Genomic DNA, 25,916 nt, shown 5'->3' with positions numbered 1-25,916 from the left:
TTGTTACGTGCTAAGTTGACACTCTTACAGAGACTGTATTCAGTTTCTTATTTGAAGGAAAGTGGGCTTTTGGCCCAGATCGAAGAGACCTGAGAAACGACCGGGAACAAACCATCTCAAAAAGATGATGCAAAATAGAGCACGCAAAAGCAGAATTTTAGGGCACCTGATTTTAGGGTAAACGATTCCACATGAACGTAAGAGCATCTCCACCGGCAAGTTTAATAGCATCCCTGATAGCTATTTAGGGGCTGGCGTCAAAATTGGGCTCATACCGGCTAAGCCTAGTAAAGCGCTGGCGTGGTTTTGAAATAGAATCACTGGCAACCCCTACTATAAAAATATTTTTGAATGGCGACAAAATATTCTTGTCTGCCGTTTAGATTGACACCACAAAATGGATCCTCAACGTGTAAGTCTGGTCCACGCGGGACTTTTTTCGAGAGTAAACCTCTGCCTACCATAATTTTATAGAAGGTAGAGGTTTGAGTACAAGAACAATACCACTCACTGCGAGCAACAAGCATAGCAACAACTCACACCGTCTAGTCCGAACACAGCCACCACCAAAAAAACAGCATGGAACTAACTGAACAAACGATAAAGAATAGAAAGCACAAACCACTCAACACCAAACCAATTATTCTATACCACCAGAGAAACTATTTATTTTCTGTACCAATTTACAACACATGTACACCTTGACTAGTTACAGCAAAACTTTGTATTACTATGCTTAACCAAGGGCCTCTTGCCCTTATCCCCCGGTATACAAGACTACAGTGATTAAAAAACACGGCATGGAAAACTGGATGCAAATTTACAATCATCGAACCAATCAATCAAAATCAGACGCCTAAGCTCTCCTAGTAACTACACTTCAATGGCCTGCTACCTGGTATAAAAAGAATCACACATACTGTACACCCTACCACAGGAACCCCTGATTTATCCACAACTGAGGCTCTGCTGTGAGAAAGAATACCTATTCCCCTCTTTGCAATAAAAACGCAAAGCTTGGGTTCTCACGGAAAAATGGTAGCAAGTCATCAACAGCCATCTCAATGACTGGCGTTGTCTTCGTGATATCATCAAGTGAAAAGGGTATGCTGCAAATGAGGAATGAAAAGGTGAAACCATGAGCCATCGACATTAGGAGGCCCTAAGAAGTAAAAAATAATTTAATAAATGCAACAAACCTAGAATCATCATCTAGCAGTATAGAGAAAGTTGTGACGGTATTTGCTTCCTCACGCGCAGCAGCTTTCAAGCTTGATGCGAACTGTAAATAGATATAGTGAAAGCATATATCATTCAACAGATCATTTGTAAATAAAAAACAAACCACTATTCTAGCAAACCCAAATAATATGCTTTTTAAGTCGAAGTAAAATGAGGGTGCCACATGAGGATTTCCTAGGAGGCCATCCTTCCTAGTACTACTCGCCAAAGTGCACTCAAACTTCAGAGTTGCATTCTTAAGTTCAGAATTCTGATGAGATTCGGTGCTTTAGTAATGGTAGATCGCATCTGACAAAATATTAACTTAAGGTACATCATCTCACCTCCGCTGAAATAGTGTTTGTACCATTGACATCATCCAAGTACATACTAACTATTCGCTCTAGCTGCTGTATGCTGAGGGCCTGAAGAATTCATACAAATATTAGGAGTACAACTTATGAAGGTAAAGGACTGGCAGTGGACGAATCTCGGTCTCTTATTAAGAAAATTAGTCCATGTCAAATCAAATACTTACTTCGCACACGTCAGTACGTATCTCTCTTAATGTCCTCATTGGTTTTAGAGAAATCACCTGGCAAAAGAGAACAGTAGAGATAAAATGTGTTCGTGATTAAAACGTTATTGGGCACTGCAATTTCATAATAAGAGAAAAAGGCGCACCAAGAAATCAACAGCCTGTCTGATATGCTTTAGTGCCTCCCAGGCTGAACCTGCAAACTGTGTCAAATATAACACATAAGCCAATAGCTTTGGGAAAAAAAATTGAAAACAGGGAAATGAATACCTCTCGAGTAGCATTTTCAGACCAATGTTTTAGTTCAGCTAGTCCAGCTTTGACATATTCCCCGTTGCTAAACGAACAGCACTCACGACGCAAAATGAGCCTGTTTCCAAGGGTAAGATCTTAGAGAAGCTTATACATATATCAATACATGAGACAAGGACAAAATGTTTACCGGTTGAATAGCTGAACATCAATCAGCGAAAATATCTGTACAAACAGTTTATTCACCAAAATTGATGGAACCTGTGAATACAATTGATTAAGACACATTTATGAACAGGTGCCATTAACTCATGATGATTTTGCACCTACATGGTTCTCCTTTAATATATCCAAATAGTTGGAGAGGACTTCCACGATGCTTAACCAATGTGCTAGTTGCTTCTGTTGGCCCAAGCCATTTGTATGGCTTTTTGCTAGGTTTGAGTGAGAAGTTCGTGGATCCTGAAATAGATTCCATATTTAGCCATCTTAACATTGCGGCATGAAGTTTTTTTTGTTCCCAAAAAAGAGCAGGTAGCAGCACCTGGATGCACAATTCAAGTAAAGGGTTTAGCTCCTTCTTCACGCTGTCACTTATCATACCATAGACCTTCTCAATTAGATCCACAAGTTGCTGTTTAAAGAGCAAAGCTGGATATTTTGCTTCAACTTGGGGTAACCCGGTAGCTCCAACAACTGACTGGCCAAGAGAAGCAAGACCGGCATTTGAAGTTTGACTTGTATGAAATATTCTCTCAGACGAAAATCTCCGCCTTTGCGGGGTTGAGAGTGCGGTTCGAGTAGTTTTGAATGATCGTTGAAGGAGAACTGTCAATGCAGATAAATTGGACAACCAATAGGCCAATGTTTTTACATCATTTTGAGCCTTCAAAAAAGGGAAACCCAACATCAGGACAAGTAGCCAACTCTATAGCAATTGCATGATGTAGTTTTGCAAGCAATTTGAAAAACTGAAAAGTATGGTACATAAGTTGTTACTATAGGTAATTTCAACATTTCCATGTTTATCAGACATTCCGGGAAACATGGATCCTAATCTTACCAATTATGATGTTCTGTACATGTTGTATAATACTCCCTCCATTCCATATTAGTTGTCGCTGTACCAAATCAGCGACAACTAATATGCAACGGAGGGAGTAGAAATTTGGATAAACAAGATCCATTCGAGTTCTATTGCAATGAGATATTGGGTAAATGACATTCTTCTATAATTCTATTGCAACAAGCAGAAGTTGTACCCTATGTCATCGATGCTGCATAAAAATGATGGAAGAGTCACTACAAATCCAAAGAAACTAAGAAAGTGTGAGGAACCTCTATTGCAGAGTTCATAGCATGTAGAATGCTGTCAAAGATACCAGTCTTCATGGCTTCAAATGATCTCCAGCGAAGAAGACATTGGTATATAAGAAGAGTGGCAACAGGCTTGCTCCCAGAAAATCCAAGATATTGGGAAATGCAAGTTAGCAACCACTGCTGATCATCTTGGGGCTGCTGGGGCTGCGGAGACTTCCAAAAAGTAACAAAATGATCATCTCCAAACTAGGTTAATGATTGAATTGAACATGGAGAATTAGCAATCATATTAGCAAAATACCTGATATTTCTGATTAAGCACTCTTTGCAGTTTCTCCCCATGTTCAACGTCTTTTTGATTACTCAAGTCAGGAGCATTGCCCTATAATAAGTTTAATGGTTCTACTATATTAAAAACATGTCACATAAATTATGTACAAATATGAACTTGATATAACTCACCACTGGGGGTGTTGCTTCTGATGGCCTCATCTCAGTCTGTCTTAGTTCACCGTTCAAAACATGGCCATTCTCTTGGCTTCTCTGCAGCATATACCCACAGTATCAGTTATGAGAACCAAATAATCATTATCATATATGTATACATCAGGCCCATCAAAGCTGCATTACATGGATCCTCATGGTCTTTGAACGTAAGGCTGGAGATTTGGCAGTAGAAGGTGGAGTAGCAGTTGATTGTTGACGGAGAACATGATTCTCGGCTTCTAAGTTGGCTGCTTTTCCTTCAAGTCTGTTTATGGAAGGATCGACAATAATTGTTTAATTGAAGTTCAGAAGATAGGGAACAGAACCCGATCAGTATTTTTGAGACAATGAAGCATATAAAAAAATGCAAATGCACCTTTGTAAGGACTCCTGAAGGTGAGTTACAATTTTCCCAGACTCCTCAATTTTTTTGATCAAATCATCATTCCTCTTGAGTAGGTCTTCATTTCTCTTCAATAAATCTTCATTTCTTTCATGAGCTTCAGTAAGAGCTCTCTTGGCGACATCAGTATCTTGTTTTTCCATTACAAATGAAGACAATCTTGATATTGCATCTACTTGAATCCTGGTTTCAGGAAAATAAATTAGACTTCAAAAGGATAACATCAGCGATTAATGTCAGGAACATGCACTACTGATAATCATGTAATGATGTTTTTCTTGTTAGAAACTCAGTGGCAGCAGACTGAATGCAGAATAAATATACTAACTTCTGCACTGTGTCTTGAAGTAAGTGGATCCTGTACTCATTATCACTAATTTTTCTGAGTAATTCCTCATTTTTCTGTTGAGCTTCAGTAAGAGATTTCCTCATTGAGTCATTTTCTTGCCGTGCAGCTTCTAAAGAAACATCTTTTGCTGCTATATTTTCTTCAAGCCTGTTTTATTTGCAAACACAAAACTATAACGTCATAATCTGAGAAATGGAAATATCAACAGTATTCCAAATAAACATTGGACTTTATAAGCGGAAGTGGGTTAAAGAGTGTGTGCATATGTGGATGGGTGAGAACAGAATAATGAAACATCAAGAAGTATTAGTGAAGGTACGGACTTAATTATGGTATTCTGAAGATCTTCAATTTTTTCATTAGTATCTTCGATTTTCATTAGTAATTCTTCATTTCTCTCTCCAGCTTCAGTAAGTGCTTTCTTAATTGCATCCTTCTCTTGCCTCTCTGATAGCAACAAAGTATCCTTTGTTGTTGAATTTTCTCCAAGCCTGAATTATGTTGAAGAAGTGGGTATCAAACACTAACATCTCATAAAAAGAGAAAAAAGGACTACCAAGCATACAGATATATATATTCAAGACTAGAAAGATGAAGTGCCTTTCTATGGTATCTTGAAGAAGATCAATCTTCCTGTCAACATCCAAAAATTTCTTTAGTAATTGTTCACTTCTTTCTTGGCTCTCAAATTGTGCCTTAGTTGTTGCATCATTTTGCTCTCTTTCTCGCAACAACAAATTCTCCTTTGTAGCTGTATTTTCTTCAAGCCTGTGTTCGTACATGGAAAAAAGGTTGAAATACCTAAGTATTTGAGAGATGACATGGGATCTATAACAAAATGTCGAGCCTTAAGGAACTATCATGTACCTTTGTATAGTAAACTGAAGCTGAAGAATATTTTTATCATTATCGTGAATTTTCATGAGCAATTCTTCATTTTTTTCCTGAGCTTCAACTAGAATCTTTCGAGTTGCCTCATGTGCTTGCTTTTCTGTTAGCAGCAAGACATCTTTAGCAGTGCCATCTTCTTCAAGCCTGTCAATGTGAAGAGGGAAAAAGTTTGGTACTATTACTTAACATGTAACATTGACAAAGAGAAGTAGGTGCATGATTGCAACTCTAATCTGAAATATGTAGGATGGTACCAACCAACACTGCATGTAGTGTGAGTGACCCCCCCCCCCCCCTCCCCCCCAACCACACACACACACACCAAAACCTGTGCACACACACCACACCTTTCAACATAAGTACAGCAATCTGACCTTTCTATGGTAGCCTGAAGGCTGTCAGAATTCCTATGCGAGTCTTCAACATTCTTTATTAGTTCAGCAATTTTCAACTGTGCTTCTGCAAGCAATTTTGAGGTTGAAGCATTCTGTTCTCGTTCAGTTAGTAACAAAGTCTCCTTTGCACTGACATTTTCTTCAAGTCTATGCACATGATGATGGTAACACGTTGTTGCATAATGCAATTGAAGATAAAAGATAATGTTAGTACTGTCAGGTCAGAGGAGAAGCCTGATTAATCCTATAGGAGAAATGACAGACCTCCTTATTGTGTTGTCAAGTTCTGCTAGACTTGCATGGTTATCTTGCGCTTCATTTCGTAATTCCTCGATCCGTTGCCAAGCATCAGATAGTTCGCTCCTTATTTTGCTGTTTTCATGTCTTTCAATTGCCAATTGAGAATCTAGGACCGCTGTACTTTCTTCAAGTCTATGTGCAAAGAAGAAAAAATTTACACTAACTACCTATACCAACAAGCGCAGGTTTCGATCTTCAAGATACTTGTTAAAAGCAAAGAGATTAAACCTTTTTAGTGAAACTTCAAGCAGATCAATTTTTTTATCCGAGTGCTCTATTCTGCTCGTTAACCGTTGATTTTCCTCCTGAGCTTCAAGTAGCTCAGTTATGGTATCATCATAACTTTGCTTTGTTTTAAGAAGCAGGGACTCTCTGGTCGTTGCATCTTTTTCAAGTCTATATTTATTGACATGAAGGAAATACGTGTTAGTTCACAAAGTTGAAAACATAGGAGTCGGACTCTGTAGTACCAGTTAGTGCACGATGATCGAAGTTAGCTGCTAGCTCTTTTATTGGTAGCTAGCAGCTAACTTCGATCAATAAACAGACCTTTCCATATCCTCCAGAAGATGCTCAATTTTTTCATTAGCTTCTTCAACTCTCCCAAGCAATTCTTGGTTTACTTCTTGAGCTTCTGAGAAAGCTTTCTTGGTTTGATCATGCGCTTGCCTTTCTGCTAAATAAAGCGTATCCGTTGCTGTTGCACCCTCTTCTAACCTATGTTCAGGATTAAATAATAAACCGTGATCCATAAATTTGGCGAGGGAGAAACTATCTGATCACATGAGATGACAGATTACTTAGCAACTAGCCAACTACTACATTGTGCCTCAAGATCCAAATTACCCCCGCATATTGCCTTCAAAGGAACATATTCTACATGACCTTCAGCACAGCTGAATCAAAAATCTGGTGCTTACTTCCTGGTCAACCTGTTTTACAAAATTGTGACATTGGATCTCTTCTTTTCAAAGTTGACTTTATTTTTTTTCGAAGGGCCAGAGGCCGAACTTTTTATTAGAAGAAAAGAGAGCAGCGTACAAGGCATACGCATGGTACAAAAGGGTTACAAAAAGAACCCTATCATGAGCTAGGGAAATACACCACCGGCACCACATCTACCACTATATGGTAGGGCACTCACTCCACTGGTTCCACACGAAGACATTGGATCTCTTCTTTTCAAAGTTGAGTTTATCTCTCGCCCAGTCTCAGAACAAATGAATCATGTTACCTACTCTATATTTACTCTAATGTTGGAAAGAATTATCATTATTTTCTTTCACTCCAGCTACGGCGGTAATGGGATGATAGCCAACCAAATTTATCAATTACATTTAGGTATGATGTGTCAAAACACTAATTATCACAACTCACACCAGAGGAAGTTTATGAGAAGAGAAAAACATTAGTGAAACTGAAGCGCATGGTTGTGAAGTACTCGAGTGAAAGGAAATACCACCAGAGTACTGCTTTAAAAGCCTATTTAGCATAATGTTTGCATGTGGAGGTAAATGCGTGATGTGCAAGTAATTATCCAGTAGTAAAGTTTACTCAAATAAGTCTCCTTCATGAGAAACACGAACCTTTTTACAGTATTTTGAAGTAGATCAATATTTCTGTTAGCAGAAGAAATTTCATCCAGTAAACCCTCAATCCTCACTTCTGCCTCTGCTAGTGCTTTTGATGTCGCATCCTTTTCCTGGTGCTCTGTTAGTAAAACTGCCTCTGTTGCAGATGCACTTTCCTCAAGTCTACATTCATGGACAGAAAACAGTAAAAAACAGGTTCACGTAGAGGTTTCATGAATGACTGCTTTCTTGGAGTATTCAGACCTTTGTATACTATCTTGAAGCTGATGCATATTGTTGTTAGCACACTCAATTTCCTTAACTAGTTCCTCGATTTGATCCAGAGCTTCAGTTAGTGTTTTTTTGGTCACCTCGGTTTCTTGCTTTTCAGCTACCAATAAGGCCTCTCTTGCGGTAGATTCTTCGTCAAGTCTAGGTTTATGCAAAATAAATAAATAAAACAACATCAATGGGATTTATAGTAGACACTGAACTTTCCTATATGAAAGGCTAATAGAATTCAAAAGACAAGAATGAGTAATGCAAGTCAGAGTGCAGGACAAGCTTACGATAATTCTCACAAAGAACTAACATGCACGCCTTATCCTCAAGCAGATTAATTTCCCATTATAAATCATATTTTGTTTGTTCAATAACAATTTTACTGCTGGTCAGCTAGTTCATTTTACAGCCTCTTAATTTTCTATCTTCCAATTACCAACACATCTCATGATATTGCACTTGTATGGCACCAAGTAGCTAAAACATCTTTTTAATTAGCACCATGGATTGCATAATCAATTGTGCTTCACTTAGTTCTTACTTCAGCAGCATTAAGTGCTTTCATGGTCTTGTTGTTGGGAACGGCATATGTGTCTGTATGGGTGAGTGCAAAGGGTTTCCACAAGTCATACTTGTGAATACAAAACGTATATATGTGCTATGCTAGCATGTGCACCTGGAAAAAGTTGGGCAAAAAATGATTATATGTGCACTATACAAAAAAGACAAAATAATGTACAAACACCGTTTAGAAATAGGTGACTCAACTTTATATAGATACGTATTTCAGTGTGTACATACATCCGTATCTATATAAAGTTGAGGCACGAGGAGGAGGTTAGTCTGGATGGGCAGGTGGTGCCTCAGAAGGACACCTTTCGATACTTGGGGAGTTGGGGTCAATCCTTCACAAGGATGGGGATATTGATGAAGATGTGAACCACCGGATCAAAGCCGGATGGATGAAGTGGCGCCAAGCTTCTGGCATTCTTTGTGATAAGAGAGTGCCACAAAAGCTAAAAGGCAAGTTCTATAGGACGGCGGTTCGACCCGCAATGTTGTATGGTGCTGAGTGTTGGCCGACTAAAAGGCGGCATGTTCAGCAGTTAGGTGTGGCGGAGATGCGCATGTTGAGATGGATGTGTGGCCACACGAGGAAGGACCGAGTCCGGAATGATGATATACGAGGGTAGCACCGATTGCAGAGAAGCTTGTTCAACATCATCTAAGATGGTTTGGACATATTCAGCGTAGGCCTCCAGAAGCTCCGATGCATATTGGACGGCTAAAGCGTGCTGATAATGTCAAGAGAGGATGGGGTAGACCAAACTTGACATGGGACGAGTCCGTAAAGAGAGATCTGAAGGACTGGAGTATCACCAAAGAACTAGCCATGAAAAGAGCCACGTGGAAGCTTGCTATCCATGTGCCATGAGTTGGTTACGACATCTTATGAGTTTCACCTCTAGCCTACCCCAACTTGTTTGGGAATAAAGGCTTTGTTGTTGTTGTTGTTGTTGCTGCAGTTTAGCGCACATATGATCATATCTTTGCACAACTGTTCCGCAGATGCAAATATTCTAGCATGCCACAAATATATGGATTTTTGGGTAGTTTTATCGCACAGTTGCGTGATTCAAAACCCTTTGCAGACATCCATAAGTGCAGGAACACGGTTATTCTATTCTCTAAATAATAGGCAGGCTGGAATAAACAAGAAATTTTACCCTGGTGGGCGCTTTTTGTATCCCTGGCCAAGCAGGGTCAAGCTAGAAGCAATAAAAATGCAGATGTATAAACTAACTTTTACCCACAGGGAAAGACAAATGAAAACAACTGGAACTGATAATTATGCGACATTTGTATAACTCAATATAACTTTTCTATGTTATGAAGGAATTTAGTATGATATCAAACAATTCAGTTCAGTTAGAACATTGAAAGTTCTTTGATACTGGATGCTGCAAGGTGCTCTTCCATGGCATGATCGCCGTTTCCTGGAAGCATAACTGGAAGATGTAGGCAACCTGGCAAGGTCAAGTTCTATGTTTGGTTGACTTGCCTTGATCACAGCTGAACAGCAGACCGGCTTGTGTGGCATGATTTGTGCTACACACACACCGCTGTCACCGAGAGAAGGACAATGTGACATCTGGTCATATAGATCGTGTCTTCGCACGGAAGGCCTGGCACTTCCTTGGATGCAGCCTGGCACTTTAATGGATCCGATCAAGGGCGTATGGCCCAGAGGTCAGCGAAGAACTCGTCAACTGGTGGGAAGTGACTCTCGCGGTCTCTCCTACCAGGCTGCGCATGAGAATGACGTCATCATGCTAACGGCATGGTAGATTTGGAAATAGGATTTCTGCCCTACATGAGAATCTTACTTTCTGGACCATGCCAACCCCATAGCCGACCAAGAGGGCATGTCTCTTAAGGCCTGCCTTGATCAAGTTGTATAGGCGTTGGCCTCCTCTGTCCCTCCCTCCCTCTGGTACACTCCCTCATGTAAATAACTGCTTGTATATATCTTCTTCTTTTTTTAAATAAATTTTACTGCCGGAGCCACCCTACAGTTTTCCGGTAAAAGAACTAAGAGTATGGGTGATCCTTGTGTTGTGAGTGCCACTTGATCTTTGGTCTTCGTTTTGATTTTTGATCATGGCACTAGGCTGCCCAAATGTTCAACTCTCCTAGTAGCTAATTTCTCTCCTAATGATTTTTTTTGCAGATGTTCGTTTGCATCTTCACTAAAATAATAGAATAATGGTCATATTTGCGGTGGGGAGACTACGACAGTGCTTAGCCTACTGGATAGGACGAAGGCTAAATCCTGGGTCAACATGGGCTAAGAAGCTGGGGTTGGGGCTTGCACATAACCTTTTTTTCTATAAATGCAACGAGGTGCAATGCTTATTGCATATTCTCAAAGAAAAATAATCTTTGTTAATTTCTCAATGCATTTTTGCATCAGGCTTCAGGTCATACTTTAAGAGAATGCTACTAGTTAGTGAGGGTAATCCCTTGTTATTTGTTGCATGCCCACATTCAGGAGAGGGTACACTTTTCATAAATGGCAGTTAAAAGAGAGCAGTCGGTTGGTATCTATCCTCTTGATATCACATCAATTGAAGAGAAAGCACTTCTCTGATTGTACAAACAATCTCTTTCCAACTAGCAGCTGTCCACTTTCGCTTCATTTGATTTTTGCATTGACTTCTAAGACAGAAGCTTATACTTGATTAAGTCTACATGAAGATTGACAAAGCAAGCACTGAACCCCTTCTAAGCATTGGTGGTTTTGCTCAACTATATGTTAGCAGTTAAACATGATAAGTTGTTACTGACATGCTAGGGTCATCATACTCAGTACTTTGTATGATCCTGTATTCGAGCATGTAAGAACTAAGATGTACAATATCTTAGACCTGTCAAGAACCTCCGACTTCTTCAGATATTCGTCATTTGTTTCTCCTTTCTTTTTCATCGTATTTACATAAATTCATTGCCTATTGCATTCTTTTCCCTGGTTAGCAAAATATTGTCATTCTTATTCTAGAAAAAAATGTTGTTAATTTTGGAAGGCGAAATCATTCTAGCCAAAACAGAGTAAACCCTCTTGCTGATATGAGGAAAGAGTGATTATTAATGTCGGTGATTGTTAACCAGAAGTGTTATTTGGCAGAATATTGGGAATTGTTTTGAGATGATATAATATTGAGTAATAAATTAAGGTAAGAAAAGAACCTCTCTAAAGAATCCCGAAGCACACTGTTTCTCCTATCAGCATCTTCAAGGTTCCTCTGTAGTTCTACAATTTCTACCTGGGTGTCTGCTAGTTGTTTCATGATTGCATCATTGTGTTGTCTTTCAGCTTTCAAGGAAATCTCCACTGCCACAATATTTTCCTCAAGTCTAAATCAAAATGGAACAAGTGATCAGCTGTGACAATGAAATGATAATAGACACAGTTCTCTAGCAGCAAGATCACTAGAGTACTAGGAAGTTAGTAGCTAAAATATGGATAACTACATAAAATAAGAATAAAATGTCCCCAGGTCTAGAAATAAGGTCAGGCAAACATCAAGCAACACACCTTTGGGTGGTGTCTTGATAATGAACAATATTTTTTTCACTGTCTTCAAATTTCTTGAGTAATTCTTCATTTTTTCCCTGGAGTTCATTGAGTAATTTCTTAGTAGCTTCACTTTCTTGTCTTTCTGTAGTTGATAGAGCATCCTTCTCGGTCAATCTTTCTTCAAGTCTATATCCATGAAAAGAAGGAACAAATATTACTGGACATGTCAACAAAATTCGTAACACTATGGTTCATACGAAGGATTCCTATGTAACTTGTTAACAGGAACAAAAAAAAAAAACCTTTTTATAGTACTCTGAAGCAGAGTAGACTTTTCATCAGTGTTCCCAACTTCTCTCAGAAGTTCCTCAATTTTACCATGTGCATCAGCTAGTTCTATCACACTTGCCTCATGCTGTTGCTTTTCAATTTCCAGTGAAGACTCCAGATTTGTTATGCTATATTCAAATCTGCATTCCACAGCAGAGTGCAAGCTATCGGAAACCATGATATATAAGGGTACGTACCCACCCGCCAAAAGAATGCTTTTCAAATAACTATGAACTCATAAAAGGTACAAACTAAAGAGTATTGATGGGCTGATGGCTGATTACTAAATAGAATCTCTGCTCAAATGTACTTCTGGGACAGACCTTTTAACAGTTTCCTGGAGAAGAGCGATTTGTTTCTCGGCATCTTCAATCTTGATTGCAAAAGCTTGATCTCTTAGGTGAGATTCAGCTAGTGCAGCATTAGCTTCTTCCTTTTGTTGCCTTTCTGCTAGCAAAAGGACCTCTCCTTCTTTTACAGTCTCTTCTAGTCTGTGTTCATACAGAAAACGAAATGTGGCATTTTCAGAGTAATGCCAAGAAAATTAGGGGACTAGATTCTAATACAACCAGCACCCAGCAAAGTCAGGAATCATTCGTAGTCCAAAAAAGGGGCCTGTTCCAATAACTGCTGGAAGCATTGGACAACAGAAATAATGGATATCTCACTTTACATAAATATCCCTCAAATTGTAAGAAGGCATCCAAGTTTTCAAAAAGGTATTACAGAACGCCCATGCAATAATACTTTCTGGATACAGCACCACTGAGATAATAAATTCCAAAAGTTACGCAGGTCCAAATCCCAACTAGCAGATGAGCAAATTTTCGATTTGCCAAGAACTGGAGTACTTATGTCAGTAAAATTATATTCAACAATCGAATGCTTTCAAAGGAGGGGGAGATGATAGGGAAAGGACGAGAAGCAATGAGATACACTGAGGGATCAAGGATCTAAGACCTGAGAATTCGAGTGTTCTCTAACCAAAAAGGCTCAGGTTTACCCTAAACAGCATAAGAAACGTAGAATGTGCACCATCTTATGTGTGCACATGCATGTCTTTGTTGCATGCCAGCATTAGTGTGCAAAGTTACGCAGGAGGCTTGTGCTAACAGTTTTCCAAGTACAACTTCCCTTAGAAAACAATGAGTAGAGATCATTATCTCTTGGAAGAATAATGATGAAGGGACAGACGCCCCTAATATATTTCAGTTAAGTGTTCTCGCATATTATGGTAGCAGTACCAATTTCAGACCTCGTTTCTCCCTGGAAGTGACTGGTTGATTTTTTTTTTACAGGAGGAGAACCACAAGTACATGGGAGTCTGAACGCTTACAGAATAGACAACTACCTTTAGAAACTTAGATGCAAGTTCAAGTAACTCCATAAAATCTTTAGGTAGGACCTCACAAGAACTATAATTTTTTTTAAAGGATCATGCTATACTTTTTTTTTGTTAGGGGCACCATAAAATATATTTTGCAATAGTTACGACTTTCGAAATCAGAATAGTGGAGATATTTCAGGCAGCTTTGGGCAGAAGAAAATGGTGTCAACAAGATATATTATAGAGAAACTCAGACAATTGAAAACAACTGCAAACCTCTTCACAATATCATTAAGCTGCTTGCTCATTTCATCTGCATCCTCGAGTTTCTTATTCAACTCCTCATTTCTTTCCTGGGCATTAGCGTGTGCTTTCTTTGATACATTGTTTTCCTCTCGCTCTGCTACTAGTAGCACCTGACATAGTAAATTTCTCTATTGTCATACTATTTCACACCATGCGTAAATAAGTTAAATTTAGGCTACATTTCAGAAAACTAGAGCAGATACTGTAATGCGAGCCGTAGTATAAAACTATAACACCAACACATAGCTTAAGTATTTTCTAATGCGGTTCGATTGAATTTCCATTAGTTAAAAGGTTGAAGAGCATACCTTCAGGCCCTCAATTTCAGAAGTCAATGAACTGATCTTTTCTCTTTCTTCAGCTAAAGCTTCTTCAACAGCTTTTTTAGCTGATTCGTTTTCCTGTATTGCTATAACTTCTTCCATCCGCTGCTCCATGTCATGAAGAGCAGACTGCAGTTTAGAAACTTCTGTTGCTTTGGACTTCTCCAAATCAGTCTGCAAATTGTATACACAAGTATGACCATTAGCTGGTATGTCAATATATGGATAAAAACTGCAGTTTTACCATATCTTCAGCAATTTCTATAAGACTAATATTCAGAAATTCAATTTTCAAGAACAAGTATTAACCCTTAGTTTCTTTTCCAGGCTTAAGCGGCTTGTTAGCTCTTCCACACGTTCCTCCAGTTTCTCCTTTGCCACCTTTAGAGCTTGAGTATCTCTTGCAGCCTAGAAAGTTTGCACCAAAAAGTAAGCTTTATACAAAAGCAAATTACCAGGGAACCTACCAGAAAAAAAAAACACCACAACAGGTGCTTAAGTACCATTTTGAGCTGTCGCAGCTCCCTCCTTGCAACCCTTCCTCTCCAAGCACATTGGTAAGTCAATGCTGCTCTCTTTAGTTTTATGTAACTTAAGTTATCTCTGTGGCGACGCCACCGAGACTGCAACATCATAGTTATGGCCCAGATATAAGCAACTGAAGACGAATCATATAAAAATGGCAGGAGGTAGAAGTTTGCCTGCAGCAGTCCAATGAAAGCAGCACTGCAGTACATACCAGAATAGTTGACCTACCTGGATCTGGATAGAAGCTTTGTTTTGATTTCTAGCATTAAATTCATTGCGAGCAGCCATGGTCCTTAACCCTGTCTGCAATGTAATGGCTGATAGGCATAGCTGAGAATATGTTCTGCGTGCAAAATAACAGCGTATATTTTTCTGTATTTTCAGGGCTGCAGCTTGTTGTCTCAGGAATCCGTGAAGTTTACATGCCAATCTTGCTGCAATAATCAAAGGAACTCTTAAAATATGCATATGGCTCCATCACTGCTATGACCACATATTTCCAGTTCAGATGTCATTTGAAAATGAATTTACCTCTGACAAAAGATTGCAAACAAACAGATGCATTGCGCAGTATTAGGAACTGCTCACGAGCAGCATGCGTACGGAATTGACCCTGAACACCTCTTGCTGCAGTATTTCGTGCTTCTGTTCTTATAGCATCCAATTCAGCCATCTGGCCAGCTCTCAGGAATACCTTAGTTCGTCCTATCTGTTGATCAGAAATATGGTCCAAATGTTGCGGGACTGAGTGAACAAACTCTTAGAAAATAAAGAAAAACTCAGGCACGAAAACAAAGCAGTCCAAACGACAAATTCCACTATTAACCAGTTGCAAGCAAGGAGTTGATTAAGAATCTCTAGAGTATGCTGCGGAATGCGTTATAAAACCATCTCAAGAAGGAAAAGGAAGTTAAAACAAATGGAACTTAGAACTCATAAAGATTTGGTAATGAGCCAATATCTGAACCTAAACTCATCCCTAGCATATTTACACAAATAAATAGCTGACCCCAACCCAACCACAATGAACTCAGGTATAAACCAACCTATTCAGCCCACCCTCATTAAATCTAGCCCTAACTACCCCACGATCATACACTTCTGTTGTCTATATCGTACTTATGCGGCAGCCCAATTTGTTGAACCTAAACTAGGAAGTTGTTAACTTCTTGGTTTAGTACATAAAAAGTATGCTCACCTGATAACCCTGCAGTCCGATTTTGTCCAGAACCTTTTGACAAGTCACTTTTTCATCATTTCTACCAGAAAAGGAGCGTGTGAATTCTTATGTAGACATGCTAGAGATTAAAGAAACAAACATAGAAATGAAATTCATGATTGAACAGTGACACTAACTTTTCTTTTAAAAGTTCAGGAGCAAGAATGCGAAAACGATGTAAAAAATCACGAAACAGTTTTCTTGTGGGATATCCAGCGCAGCTGATTCTGATTGCTTCTAGAACACCCTAAGATGATACAAAAAAAAACCATTATCACGGACACGATGACATTAAATTTCTCTAAAATTACAAGAAACATGAAGTATCTTATTACCGAACATCGAAGTTGCTGTAGAACATTGGTGTTCTCAAAAATAGCAGGCTTAAGAACACTATTTGGTTTTACACATCTAATGTAATGAGGTTCCGTAGAGCTCAAAGTCTCCATGAGCTCATGAAGTTGCATCTGGAAAATACAATGAATTATCAGATACATAATGCCATGAAAGCGCTATATAGAAAATGAGAAGTAAATGTCAGGACAGATCCTTAATATTTACTAAAATTTCAACTGAATCCCTATTCTTCTAATCTGTCAACTACGTCCTCCCTGCTAAATCCTGTTATGAATTTACGGGCATGGAAATCCACGTTAACAATGTACTGTTTCCCCAATCTAGTATCATGTGGCTGCAATGTTCCCTCTTACTGTTTTCCACAAAAACTAGCAACAAAATCAAGGAAGCACTAAGTAAATAAGTAAATGGCAATGATCACGCATGTCCCTATCAAGTGAGCTAGTACAACCATTTAATCTCTTCCAAAGCATTTAATTAGGTTTAGAAAGTGGAAACACTGAAATAAATTCACTCTTGGTTCCCTCAGTGGACAAAACATTTTGCACCAAGACCCCTGAAGCCATGGTAAGTTATAGCAAAACAGGAGTAGCAATTTGTAGCTTAACACAAATGTTTAACTATAGCAGAATGTCACCTTGAAGCGAGTTGCAATTGAGGACGACTTTGATGATTTTGTGTTCTCTTCTGGTGCTGGTGGGAATAACACTGATACAAAAGAGCACCTTGAAGCATTAAGTAATTCCTGATGTTCTGCTACCACATAATCTTTGTTTTTATCCAGGAAATGATCAGATTGATATGTCACCTGGAGATAATTAAGATAGATGGATTTACTTAGGCAAATGCATGAAGAAAGGAAGTGTTATAATGTGAAAAATACTTACATCTCCAGCATAATGTTGGATTGTAAATGCAGTACGAGAAAGTTTTGGTTTGGCAAATCTTTTGTGAGTTTTGAACTTCTCATACAGCTTCTGAGATAACGTTTCGTGTGTCGACTTTGGAAACATGCTGCAGAATATAGGACGCCGAAAGAAAGAAGTCTTGTCAGAAACATGTACCCACAAAATCATGTCATGTAAAAATGCATATCCCTGGCTAAGGCAAGAAAAATGAACGAACAAGTGTTTCTTGGACATTACACAACTTGTTAGACTATGGAAAAAAAATCTGGGAATACATACTTTCAGCTGAGACAAGAAAAATTAGATAGCAAGTGTTGGTTGGATGCTTACACCAGGTACAAAGTCTGATAGACTATGAAGAAAAATCTGGGCATGCTCTATTCCTACCAACGCACTTAATCAGAAATTTCAGCTCTATCCATCAGGCAGGCATAAGCACAGCAATGCACAGTGATCCAATTACTTATTTATTTGAACATGCACATCCTAGAATAACCTGGCAGTGGCAACAAAGAAGGCATTGAAACTTACCAAGCTTCATCAAGAAGTGCAATAATGCCACCTGGTTTCTGGACACAAAAAGGTGGTGATTAAATATGTGAACATAAAAAAAAGTAGGAGGAAATTTCTAGTGATGTACAGACTAAACAAGTATATTGATGATTGGTATCATTCATATTGGACAATGCAGCTGACTTATGTACTGCATCAAAGATTGAACTACGCTGGTCGCAAGTCAGACAGACCAATGTGTTGCAATGAGCTTAATTTTTCATATTCAGCCTGACTGATCAAAGGAAGCTAAGCTTAGCATCGAACTCGTGTACAGATCAGAGAAGCTTGAGAAATTGAGCCAAATAAATCTTGAAGTTTACAGAACATTTATTTTTCGAGAAAACGCAAAAGACTTCTGTGTTTCATTTCTTTAGAAAGATAAGAGTTTGTTACAATCCTCCTAGGAGGCAGATTACAGAACATTTATAAGGGTGAATAATACGAAGAGTTTTATGATGGGGGTTAATGAAATTTACAAAAGAAAGTCAATGCATGTAACCGTGACCAACTCATACCTTCTCAATCAAATCAAGAACATCTTGGTTGTCAACAAACTCTATGTAACTCCAGTTGATCTGCTCCCTTGTGTACTCCTCCTGCTCCATTTTGAAGACATTCTGCGAAAACAAACACCACTGGTTGCTTGGCACAGGAAGGAGGAGAAGAAAATTGCAACAAGATGAGTTTTACACATACCTGGTTAAAATGTTGCTGGAGTTTTTCATTTGTGAAATTGATGCATAATTGCTCAAAACTGTTTAGTTGCAGACCGAAGAGTATTCAGCAACCACATATAAAGATACTCCTTAGTAACTATACTTTCTAAAAATAACTTAGTGCTTACTCACCTATTAGTTTTAAAACTTTCAAAACCATATATATCAAGTACCCCAATCAATTTGTCCGAGCTTGGATCTTGCCCAATCGATGCATTAATTCTATTGACAAGCCTGCAATAGTAGAATTATATATAAACTTAGAAAGGACAGACGACTAATTACAGTACATAAAATGTGGTCAAGTCTTTTTACCAGTCAAATAAGCGAGAATATATTTGTTTTGCGAAGCCATCCCTGCTAATGGTAGCAGAATTAGGGCCAACTGTAGTTGTAATCACTCCTTCTGGCGTATTTATTTCCCTCTTTATCAAGGCATTCTCCAACTTCTCGCAGTCACACCTGTAACAAGCATTCAAATGTATCGTAGATTACAAATATTAACCATGGATAGTAATGAAATTACAAATAGAAGTGGTGAACTAAAACATCAGCCTACATCAAGAGCTCTCCTGCTGTATCAAGATGGAATCTTGATTTCTCATCCTTTATTACAGATGAATCTGCCTCGCTCCCTTTTGCGAAATTAATATTACCAAGATGAAGCACAGCAGCAACAACACGGAATATAGCTTCCTGTAAAAACGTCACATTCGTAAAAAAATGTGATATCTACAGCTGAGCAAATCCCTGCTGAAAAGGGCTGAATTCAAAACCTGTTCTTGCTCAGTGATGCCAACCATATCCATAGCATTTCTTGTTGCAAGATACTCCTCAGCATCATTGATTCCATCAACTCTAATGCAAGATGACTGGTTGAGGTAGTGAAATGAAGATGGATCCCCCAGCTTATATTTTTTGATATCCTGCAACAGCAGATTCGACATAAAAAGTAGCATATGTAACATCTTGAACAAGATATTTTACGTAGTAAAGCTGACACCAATAACGGAATTTTTCTTTACCTCTGAAGGCGCTGAACAAAGGAAGTAAAAGCAATGGTAGTTTCTCTCTGGGCTACTAGTTTGGCAGACCCGAGATCGCTCGAGCAAGTAAGTTCTAATAGCAGCACCAGATATTTTCCCACTTTTGTCGAACTGGAGCTCTACAAACTTGCCAAACCGACTGCACCATGTCGATAAAAAACATTAAGAGGTATGTAAGTAAAATAGTGTGAGCAAGAATGAGAAGATAAATTACTAAAGGCTGTATTTGATTCTGTTGTATTGTCCATCTTCTAGGAAATACAAGCTGCATATTTCCTCGCATGTTTCATTTTGAATGCTCATCTCATGGCAGGACAGTAATACATGGTGGATCACCAACAGTGAGTTGGAGAGGTAGAAGTGGTGTTGTGGTGTAGCCCTGGCCTTCCTGAAGAAGTCCACTAATGGTAACTCAGAAGACAGATACTATAGAGCTACCACTTGATCCTGCACAGGAGCGCATGAAGGAAGCATCGACACCAATATGCTTTGTGAGCACATGCTTCATTTGGTTCATGCGCAATACTTATAGCACCCATACAGTTTGACAAAAGAGGAGCCGGTGTAGTGACAGCAACACCAAAATCCTCAAGGAACTACCATAGCCAAGTCACCTCTATTGTCAAAAGAACCATAGCTCGCAACTCAGTCTCGATGGGAAAGTGCAGTCTATTCCTTCATCTTCTAGGCAATGGAAGAACCACCAAGAAGAACAAACCGACTAACGATCCAAAGGATCACTAGCCAAAGTAGCACCCGAATAAGCCCGAAGCTGTAACGACCTGGAGCGTTAAAAGAAAAGATAGCGAGAGGTAGTCCCGCAAAGATATACCTTTGGGCTGTGACACGGTTCTTATGAATCCTTGTAATTTTTTTCTATATATGAATATATTTCATTAAGGTCTCCTCCACTGTTCTCAACAAAAGGATTTGTTTCCTTCAACTAAAGAGCTTCCATACATTTTCCCATACTTTTGGTTACCAAGAAAACTGTGCTATGCATGATACTTTTGGTTGTAGTTTGTGAAACACATGCAGTATGACTACCAGCTCCATGTTACTTTGATGATGCCAAAGAAACATAAAAAATATCTTCTGATTCCATAGTAAGATGTGTGTACCTTGAATTATTGTTCCGAACAGTTTTCGCATTCCCAAAAGCTTCAAGGACTGGGTTCGACTGGATGCATAGGATAAGTAATGACGAATTAATACAGCTAAAATCGTTACATTGAAGAGCATTTCATGTCTTAAGTGTTTGAACAGTAGAGAACATGTGCTATCAGCGTGTAAATGTTGCAACTATGAAATCAAACTTACTTCTAAGACCTGCTGTTCAACCGTCCTTCCTCCTGTACCAGACCGACCACCCAAAAATGCAAGATATCTCATCAGCAGTTTTGTAGTCTCAGTCTTTCCGGCACCACTTTCACCACTGACCAAAATGGAATTGCTCTTTCCTTCATTCATCATTTGCCTGTTTCCTTATTCAAATGAATGCAGAACGGTTCCATCAATATAGGCCTATAGGGGACCTCATCATGTAGATCAGTAATGGCATCAAATAATTCTAGTATAAGCATTCACCTGTAAGAGACGTCAGCTATTGCAAATACATGAGGATCTAGATCGCCAAGATTTGCGCCTTTGTATTTTTCCATGGTGCGGACATCAACGAGATTAGGCAGCCTCTGGAATGGATTTATGGCAATCAGAATGTTCCCCGTATAGGTCTGGAAAGAGAGTAGCATTAGGGGAAAATAAGGCAGTTGTTTTAATGATCATGTACTTGACATCACAATGAAATGATCACTCACATATATAACATTTTTCGCATATCTGACAGCCAGATTATCCAAAACACCAGGCTCATGCAAGTATGATAACCTTGTCATGTCATCGACTCCATCTGGTGGTGCTTCTGTGTCTTTAGGATGTATATCTGATACATTTGCAGTAACCTGGTTGTACAAACAACAATGTAACCATGTGGTTGTCATGAAAGAAAACTAAACTTCATGCTATGCTCTATGCATACTATTTACTGCAGATGATAAAAAGGTTGTTTGGCATATCGGTCACATCAATAAAGTTTTGGTAAAATACACACAAAACTTGATAGGGCATGTGATGGTATCATGGGCGGGCACAGGATTATTAGAATGGGTATTCAAAGCCAAAAAAAAAAGTTCCAGTGCAAAACGTCAAAGTTTCACAGTTTGTTACAGAAGCCTACCCGTCAATAGCTAACTTTAGTTGAAAGAGCCATTGCTGAATCTATCGCTTCCTAGGACTGGAGCGCGAGACTGATCTGCCTACAACGATCTGCCTACAACTGGAGATGAACGCTACCATGGGATAGCTAGACAGTGGGAAGAATAGGACCTAATTTTTGATGCAAAAAATAATGGGTATTCAGCTGAATACCCATGAATAAGCCTGTGCCCGCCTATGGATGGTATACTGGTATGATAAGGCACATATGGCGAGTGGGATCTTCTATTCATCATCAAGAATTCATTAAAGCATAAATATTCCACTGCTATTATCATTGTTTAGATGCCAAGGTCAATGGTTCTCTCAAAACTATACACAAATATTACTGTACCAATTATTAAAACTTTGACCACTAACAAAAATACTCGTAAAAAATGTGTGACTTATAATGTGGAAATGATGTTGGCGTTAAAGTATGCCATGGAATTATCTTTTTACAACTTTTTGCGAACATATCTATATGATTAGGAAAAGGTAATGATCAAATGCATGTAGGAGATCCTACTGATGACCAAAACTGTTATTTTAGAAGCTAAACCTTGAAATCCCATGAATGTCTGTAGGATCTCCTACAGATGAGATTACTAAAGAATCTAAGCTGTTTGCATATCAAATTGTGTATACCATTCCAGTGTATTTTAAATGCTAACCTTATAAACCAGCATTCCCATAAGGGAATTCTGAACCTTATTACTGAAAAGTTATGGTATCACTCAGTACTGTTATGAATTTTGTTTGTGGAAACATGAATCACTAGTATGTGTGCAAATATAACTGGGCGGTCCCAAGAACTGATGATAGCATCAAAACGATAAATCAAGTTATATTTGAACTGCACTCTAAGCCAGAGATTCAACTAAGAATTGCAGGGTTTTGTTCCGAAGCAAAGATATATGTGGAGCTGAGAAGAGCATAAAAGTAACAGAGATGTAACATAATTCATGGACACATACCGTCTTTCCCTTGGTTGTGCGGACATGAGCATTTTGACCATCAATTTTGAAGACCTCCCCATCAATCCAAGATAATTCTTTGTCTGCCACCCATACGTGAGAGCCGATAACAATGTTTAACAGGGGAGCCTGCACATGCGACAAGCGACACATTCAACTTATCAGATGACTCAGAATCACATGATGGGTCATACATCTGAATCTGAACTTTTTATTTCGCTAAACCAAACAGAAAAATTTTACAAGGAGGAGAACCTATATCAGGTATGGATGACAGAAGAAATAGAGATATGTAAAGCAAACCAAGGAATAAGATGCATGATGTACATTGTACACTAGAGTAATTTATTATCATATGGAAGAGAATGATGGCATTTAGTACGATTTCAGTGGAACGAGTACATTCTGGCTCGGTGTAGAATCCCGCAAGGGCATAAGCATATATAACTATCCAAAATCGTTCTGAAGAGAAGTATAAACAGCACCACAGACATGACAACGAAATATTATTTTCAGTTCCTTTCGATGCACAATAAACTAGAATATTCACCAAGCTCGATCATATAGAATGTGTAGCTAATTCATGCAATTTGCGTATCTGTGCTGAAACTGGACTTTAAGGATTGATAGGGCCTTCTTCCACAATTCAGCTAAACCTTTAAAATCGCTGAGCTCAATTTCATTCTCGTCATGTAGAGAAGAGGTTCAGCTGAGTTGTTAGCAAGTGAAATATCATATATGTTGAGGCAGAGAACGTTCAAGCAAAGTGGAAGCAGACAACTGCGTGTCGCTACTGTATACTCTTGCGATCCAGCAAAGTGCACGGATAAATCCAACGGATTCGTCCGCGGAATGGATAGAATTCTACGAAATTCCGCACGATGCGAACTGTTCCACTTCGCTTTCCCCCGTCACCCCAGAGCAGGAGCTCCAAAACCACGCAAAATCCTCCCCCCAAACCCGGCCAAAACAGGGAGAAATTACAGCGGCAGAAGTAGACAAAACCGCAACCCGACACAATGCATCTGAAGTATGTAAAACAAAACAGAACAGAGCGTAACGGGAAACGGCAGAGGGTGGACAAGTCAGAAGCAGGCAGGCAGGCAACGCACCATGTATCATCTGTGGCACAGCCCGTGTATTGGAGAGAATCGGCGCGCGGGAGGCGGGAAGCGGGCCACGATGGGGCTGGCGGGAGGAGACGCGGCTCGGCGGCGCGCGGTGGCAGCGCCGACGGGCGATCTCCTCCCCTGAGCCCTGGGTCGCCGATCGCCTCGCGGCGGCGCGATCCGGGTCGGCGGGGGCGGGGGGCGGCGGGAGCGGCAGCAGAAGCAGCAGCAGCGGGGCGCGGCGGCGTGGCAGGGCGGTGGTTGGGGGCGACGCGACGAGGGTTGGGTAGGGGAGCAGAGAGAGACACAGCGCGACAGGGAGGGTGAGGAGACAGGGGGAGCACAGGCAGGCAGGCCAGGCAGGCGGGCGCGACTCTCATTAACCAGAAAAGAAATGGCGAATAATCTGGGTGCGCGGCGCGAGGGAACTGTTCCGTTCGCCAACAACGTGCCGGATCGGGGTGGGTCGTCGTCAGCAGCGGCAGCAGCAGCACCACCAGCGCACCACCGTGCGACGTCTCCAAAAGACGGGCGGGCGAAGGTGGGGGAAGGTGGCGGCGGGTGGTAGGAACGGGGATTAAAGACGAGCTTTGACAGCGACGGATTGGGAGAAAGGTGGCGGTGGATTTGGACCGGGGAATGGAAATGGAGGAATCGGGATTGGATTGGATTTGTGCGGGTAAACCCGCGATTTGGATCCTGATGATTTGCCAGAGGAAAGCGTCGTTACGGGGAAGATTTGGCAGCTCCGGTTCCGGGGTGACATGTGCGGGGAGCGACAGCCGGGCTGGAGGACGGTGGATGGATTGGCGGGAGGGACCCGCGCGCTGGCCCACCTGGCCGACAGTTAGGCAGCGTGTCGTCATTAGGTGGATCCATATGAATGAACAAGCAAAAATGAGGAAAGTCGATAGCTTTCGGTGCTGGAAACTGGAAAGATCACTCTCTCTTTATTCTCTAGAAAAAAAAATTGAAATTTCAACTACAATACACGAAATAGGCGTTCGCCCCGCGAGCGCTATATTAATATAGCAACCACACGATACAACTGTTGGGGCATCAGCACAGTCACGTCCAAGAGAAAACATAAAAGAAAGAAAAGAGAAAGAAAGCCGAAAAGGTCGGATCGATAAAAACAAAGGTGTTATGTAGCCGTTGCGTCCTTCGGAGAATTCCCACCACGCTCCTAGCACCCTGAAACGCCGCGTACCAAGTAGCACCTTCAAGAAGGAATGCGACGACGACGACGCTGCTACCCAGATAGGTCCTAGGGTTTCACTAGGTACGCGCAGGGACAAGGGAGGAGGGCTTCACCCAACGCCCTTCAGGAATGAGGGTGGCAGCCGCAGGCGTCACCACGTCGGTGTCGGCCAGCCCGATAGAGATTTCTCTCGACCCTCGCAACCTTGCCCCGGACGCTCCATTGTGCTCCACCAAGCTCACTGCCCACCAACGTGAGACACCACAGCTATAGAACCACCATCACCGAGGCCAGCGGAACCAAGGAGGATCTCGAGACAGAGGAGCAACGAGGTAGTGGCCACGTGGGAGGGGACCGCCTTCACCGCCAATGGTGGTACCCGTCCGGACACGCCGGCAAGGGGCATACCAGGCCCTCTTGGCCCGGCCGAGCATAGACCCACCTAGTCCATGCTCGTGAAGCCCCCGTCGGGATGCTGGTGGACGCACGCCTCCACCTCATCCAACCTCCTGTCCGGCCACTCCCCTGCCCGCTAGAAGCAGTTCGGCAGCGCCCACGCCCGGCTCGCCCAGCCCCAGATGAGCCCCAAAGGGCTCGGATTTGGGCCGGGAGAGCACCGCCGCGCGCCACCTCGTTGTCCCGCTGCCAACCAGCCGCGCCATCGCCAGCCCGCCT

General features: G+C 40.6%; 1 protein-coding gene across 8 annotated transcripts; it reads right to left on the bottom strand.

The window, feature by feature from the left end:
• Window positions 1–625: 625 nt before the first annotated feature.
• Window positions 626–24,144, bottom strand: LOC124659160 (myosin-17-like). Of its 8 annotated transcripts, none has more exons than XM_047197088.1 (53): window positions 24,044–24,144; window positions 22,932–23,060; window positions 21,519–21,662; window positions 21,289–21,434; window positions 21,022–21,178; window positions 20,823–20,881; window positions 19,681–19,840; window positions 19,432–19,581; window positions 19,215–19,351; window positions 18,971–19,117; window positions 18,788–18,889; window positions 18,636–18,693; window positions 18,455–18,556; window positions 17,916–17,953; window positions 17,364–17,490; window positions 17,114–17,284; window positions 16,455–16,586; window positions 16,257–16,366; window positions 16,099–16,159; window positions 15,432–15,609; window positions 15,129–15,334; window positions 14,876–14,995; window positions 14,682–14,780; window positions 14,358–14,546; window positions 14,020–14,159; window positions 12,740–12,907; window positions 12,389–12,556; window positions 12,105–12,272; window positions 11,756–11,923; window positions 7,991–8,158; window positions 7,742–7,909; window positions 6,705–6,872; window positions 6,384–6,551; window positions 6,120–6,287; window positions 5,835–6,002; window positions 5,437–5,604; window positions 5,170–5,337; window positions 4,893–5,060; window positions 4,549–4,716; window positions 4,194–4,403; window positions 3,962–4,082; window positions 3,794–3,874; window positions 3,633–3,713; window positions 3,350–3,544; window positions 2,556–2,897; window positions 2,342–2,473; window positions 2,202–2,272; window positions 2,030–2,129; window positions 1,906–1,962; window positions 1,760–1,816; window positions 1,566–1,646; window positions 1,200–1,282; window positions 626–1,109 (listed from the first exon to the last, which is right to left on the bottom strand). In XM_047197088.1, exons 1-53 carry the CDS (start codon window positions 24,044–24,046, stop codon window positions 986–988), a joined length of 7,152 nt encoding a protein of 2,383 aa, XP_047053044.1. In that variant the 5' UTR covers window positions 24,047–24,144; the 3' UTR covers window positions 626–985. The 8 variants fall into 8 exon arrangements, with proteins under 8 accessions (XP_047053044.1, XP_047053045.1, XP_047053046.1 ...); XM_047197089.1 differs by having other exon boundaries at window positions 3,350–3,535; XM_047197090.1 differs by lacking the exons at window positions 5,835–6,002; window positions 6,120–6,287.
• Window positions 24,145–25,916: the final 1,772 nt, after the last annotated feature.

This window comes from Lolium rigidum, chromosome 6 (assembly GCF_022539505.1).
Source record: "Lolium rigidum isolate FL_2022 chromosome 6, APGP_CSIRO_Lrig_0.1, whole genome shotgun sequence".
NCBI classification, from domain to species: Eukaryota; Viridiplantae; Streptophyta; class Magnoliopsida; order Poales; family Poaceae; genus Lolium; species Lolium rigidum.
Note: the sequence above shows the minus strand (reverse complement) of the source record. Positions and strands in the feature narration are given on the sequence as shown.

What these genes read in the sequence shown, in the direction of transcription:
- LOC124659160 (XM_047197088.1), bottom strand. An exon ending in GTTCGGAACAATAATTCAAG is followed by an intron (nt 19,841 to 20,822) that starts GTACACACATCT and finishes GACATGGTGCAG; the next exon opens with TCGGTTTGGCAAGTTTGTAG. An exon ending in TATTCTCGCTTATTTGACTG is followed by an intron (nt 18,890 to 18,970) that starts GTAAAAAGACTT and finishes CTACTATTGCAG; the next exon opens with GCTTGTCAATAGAATTAATG.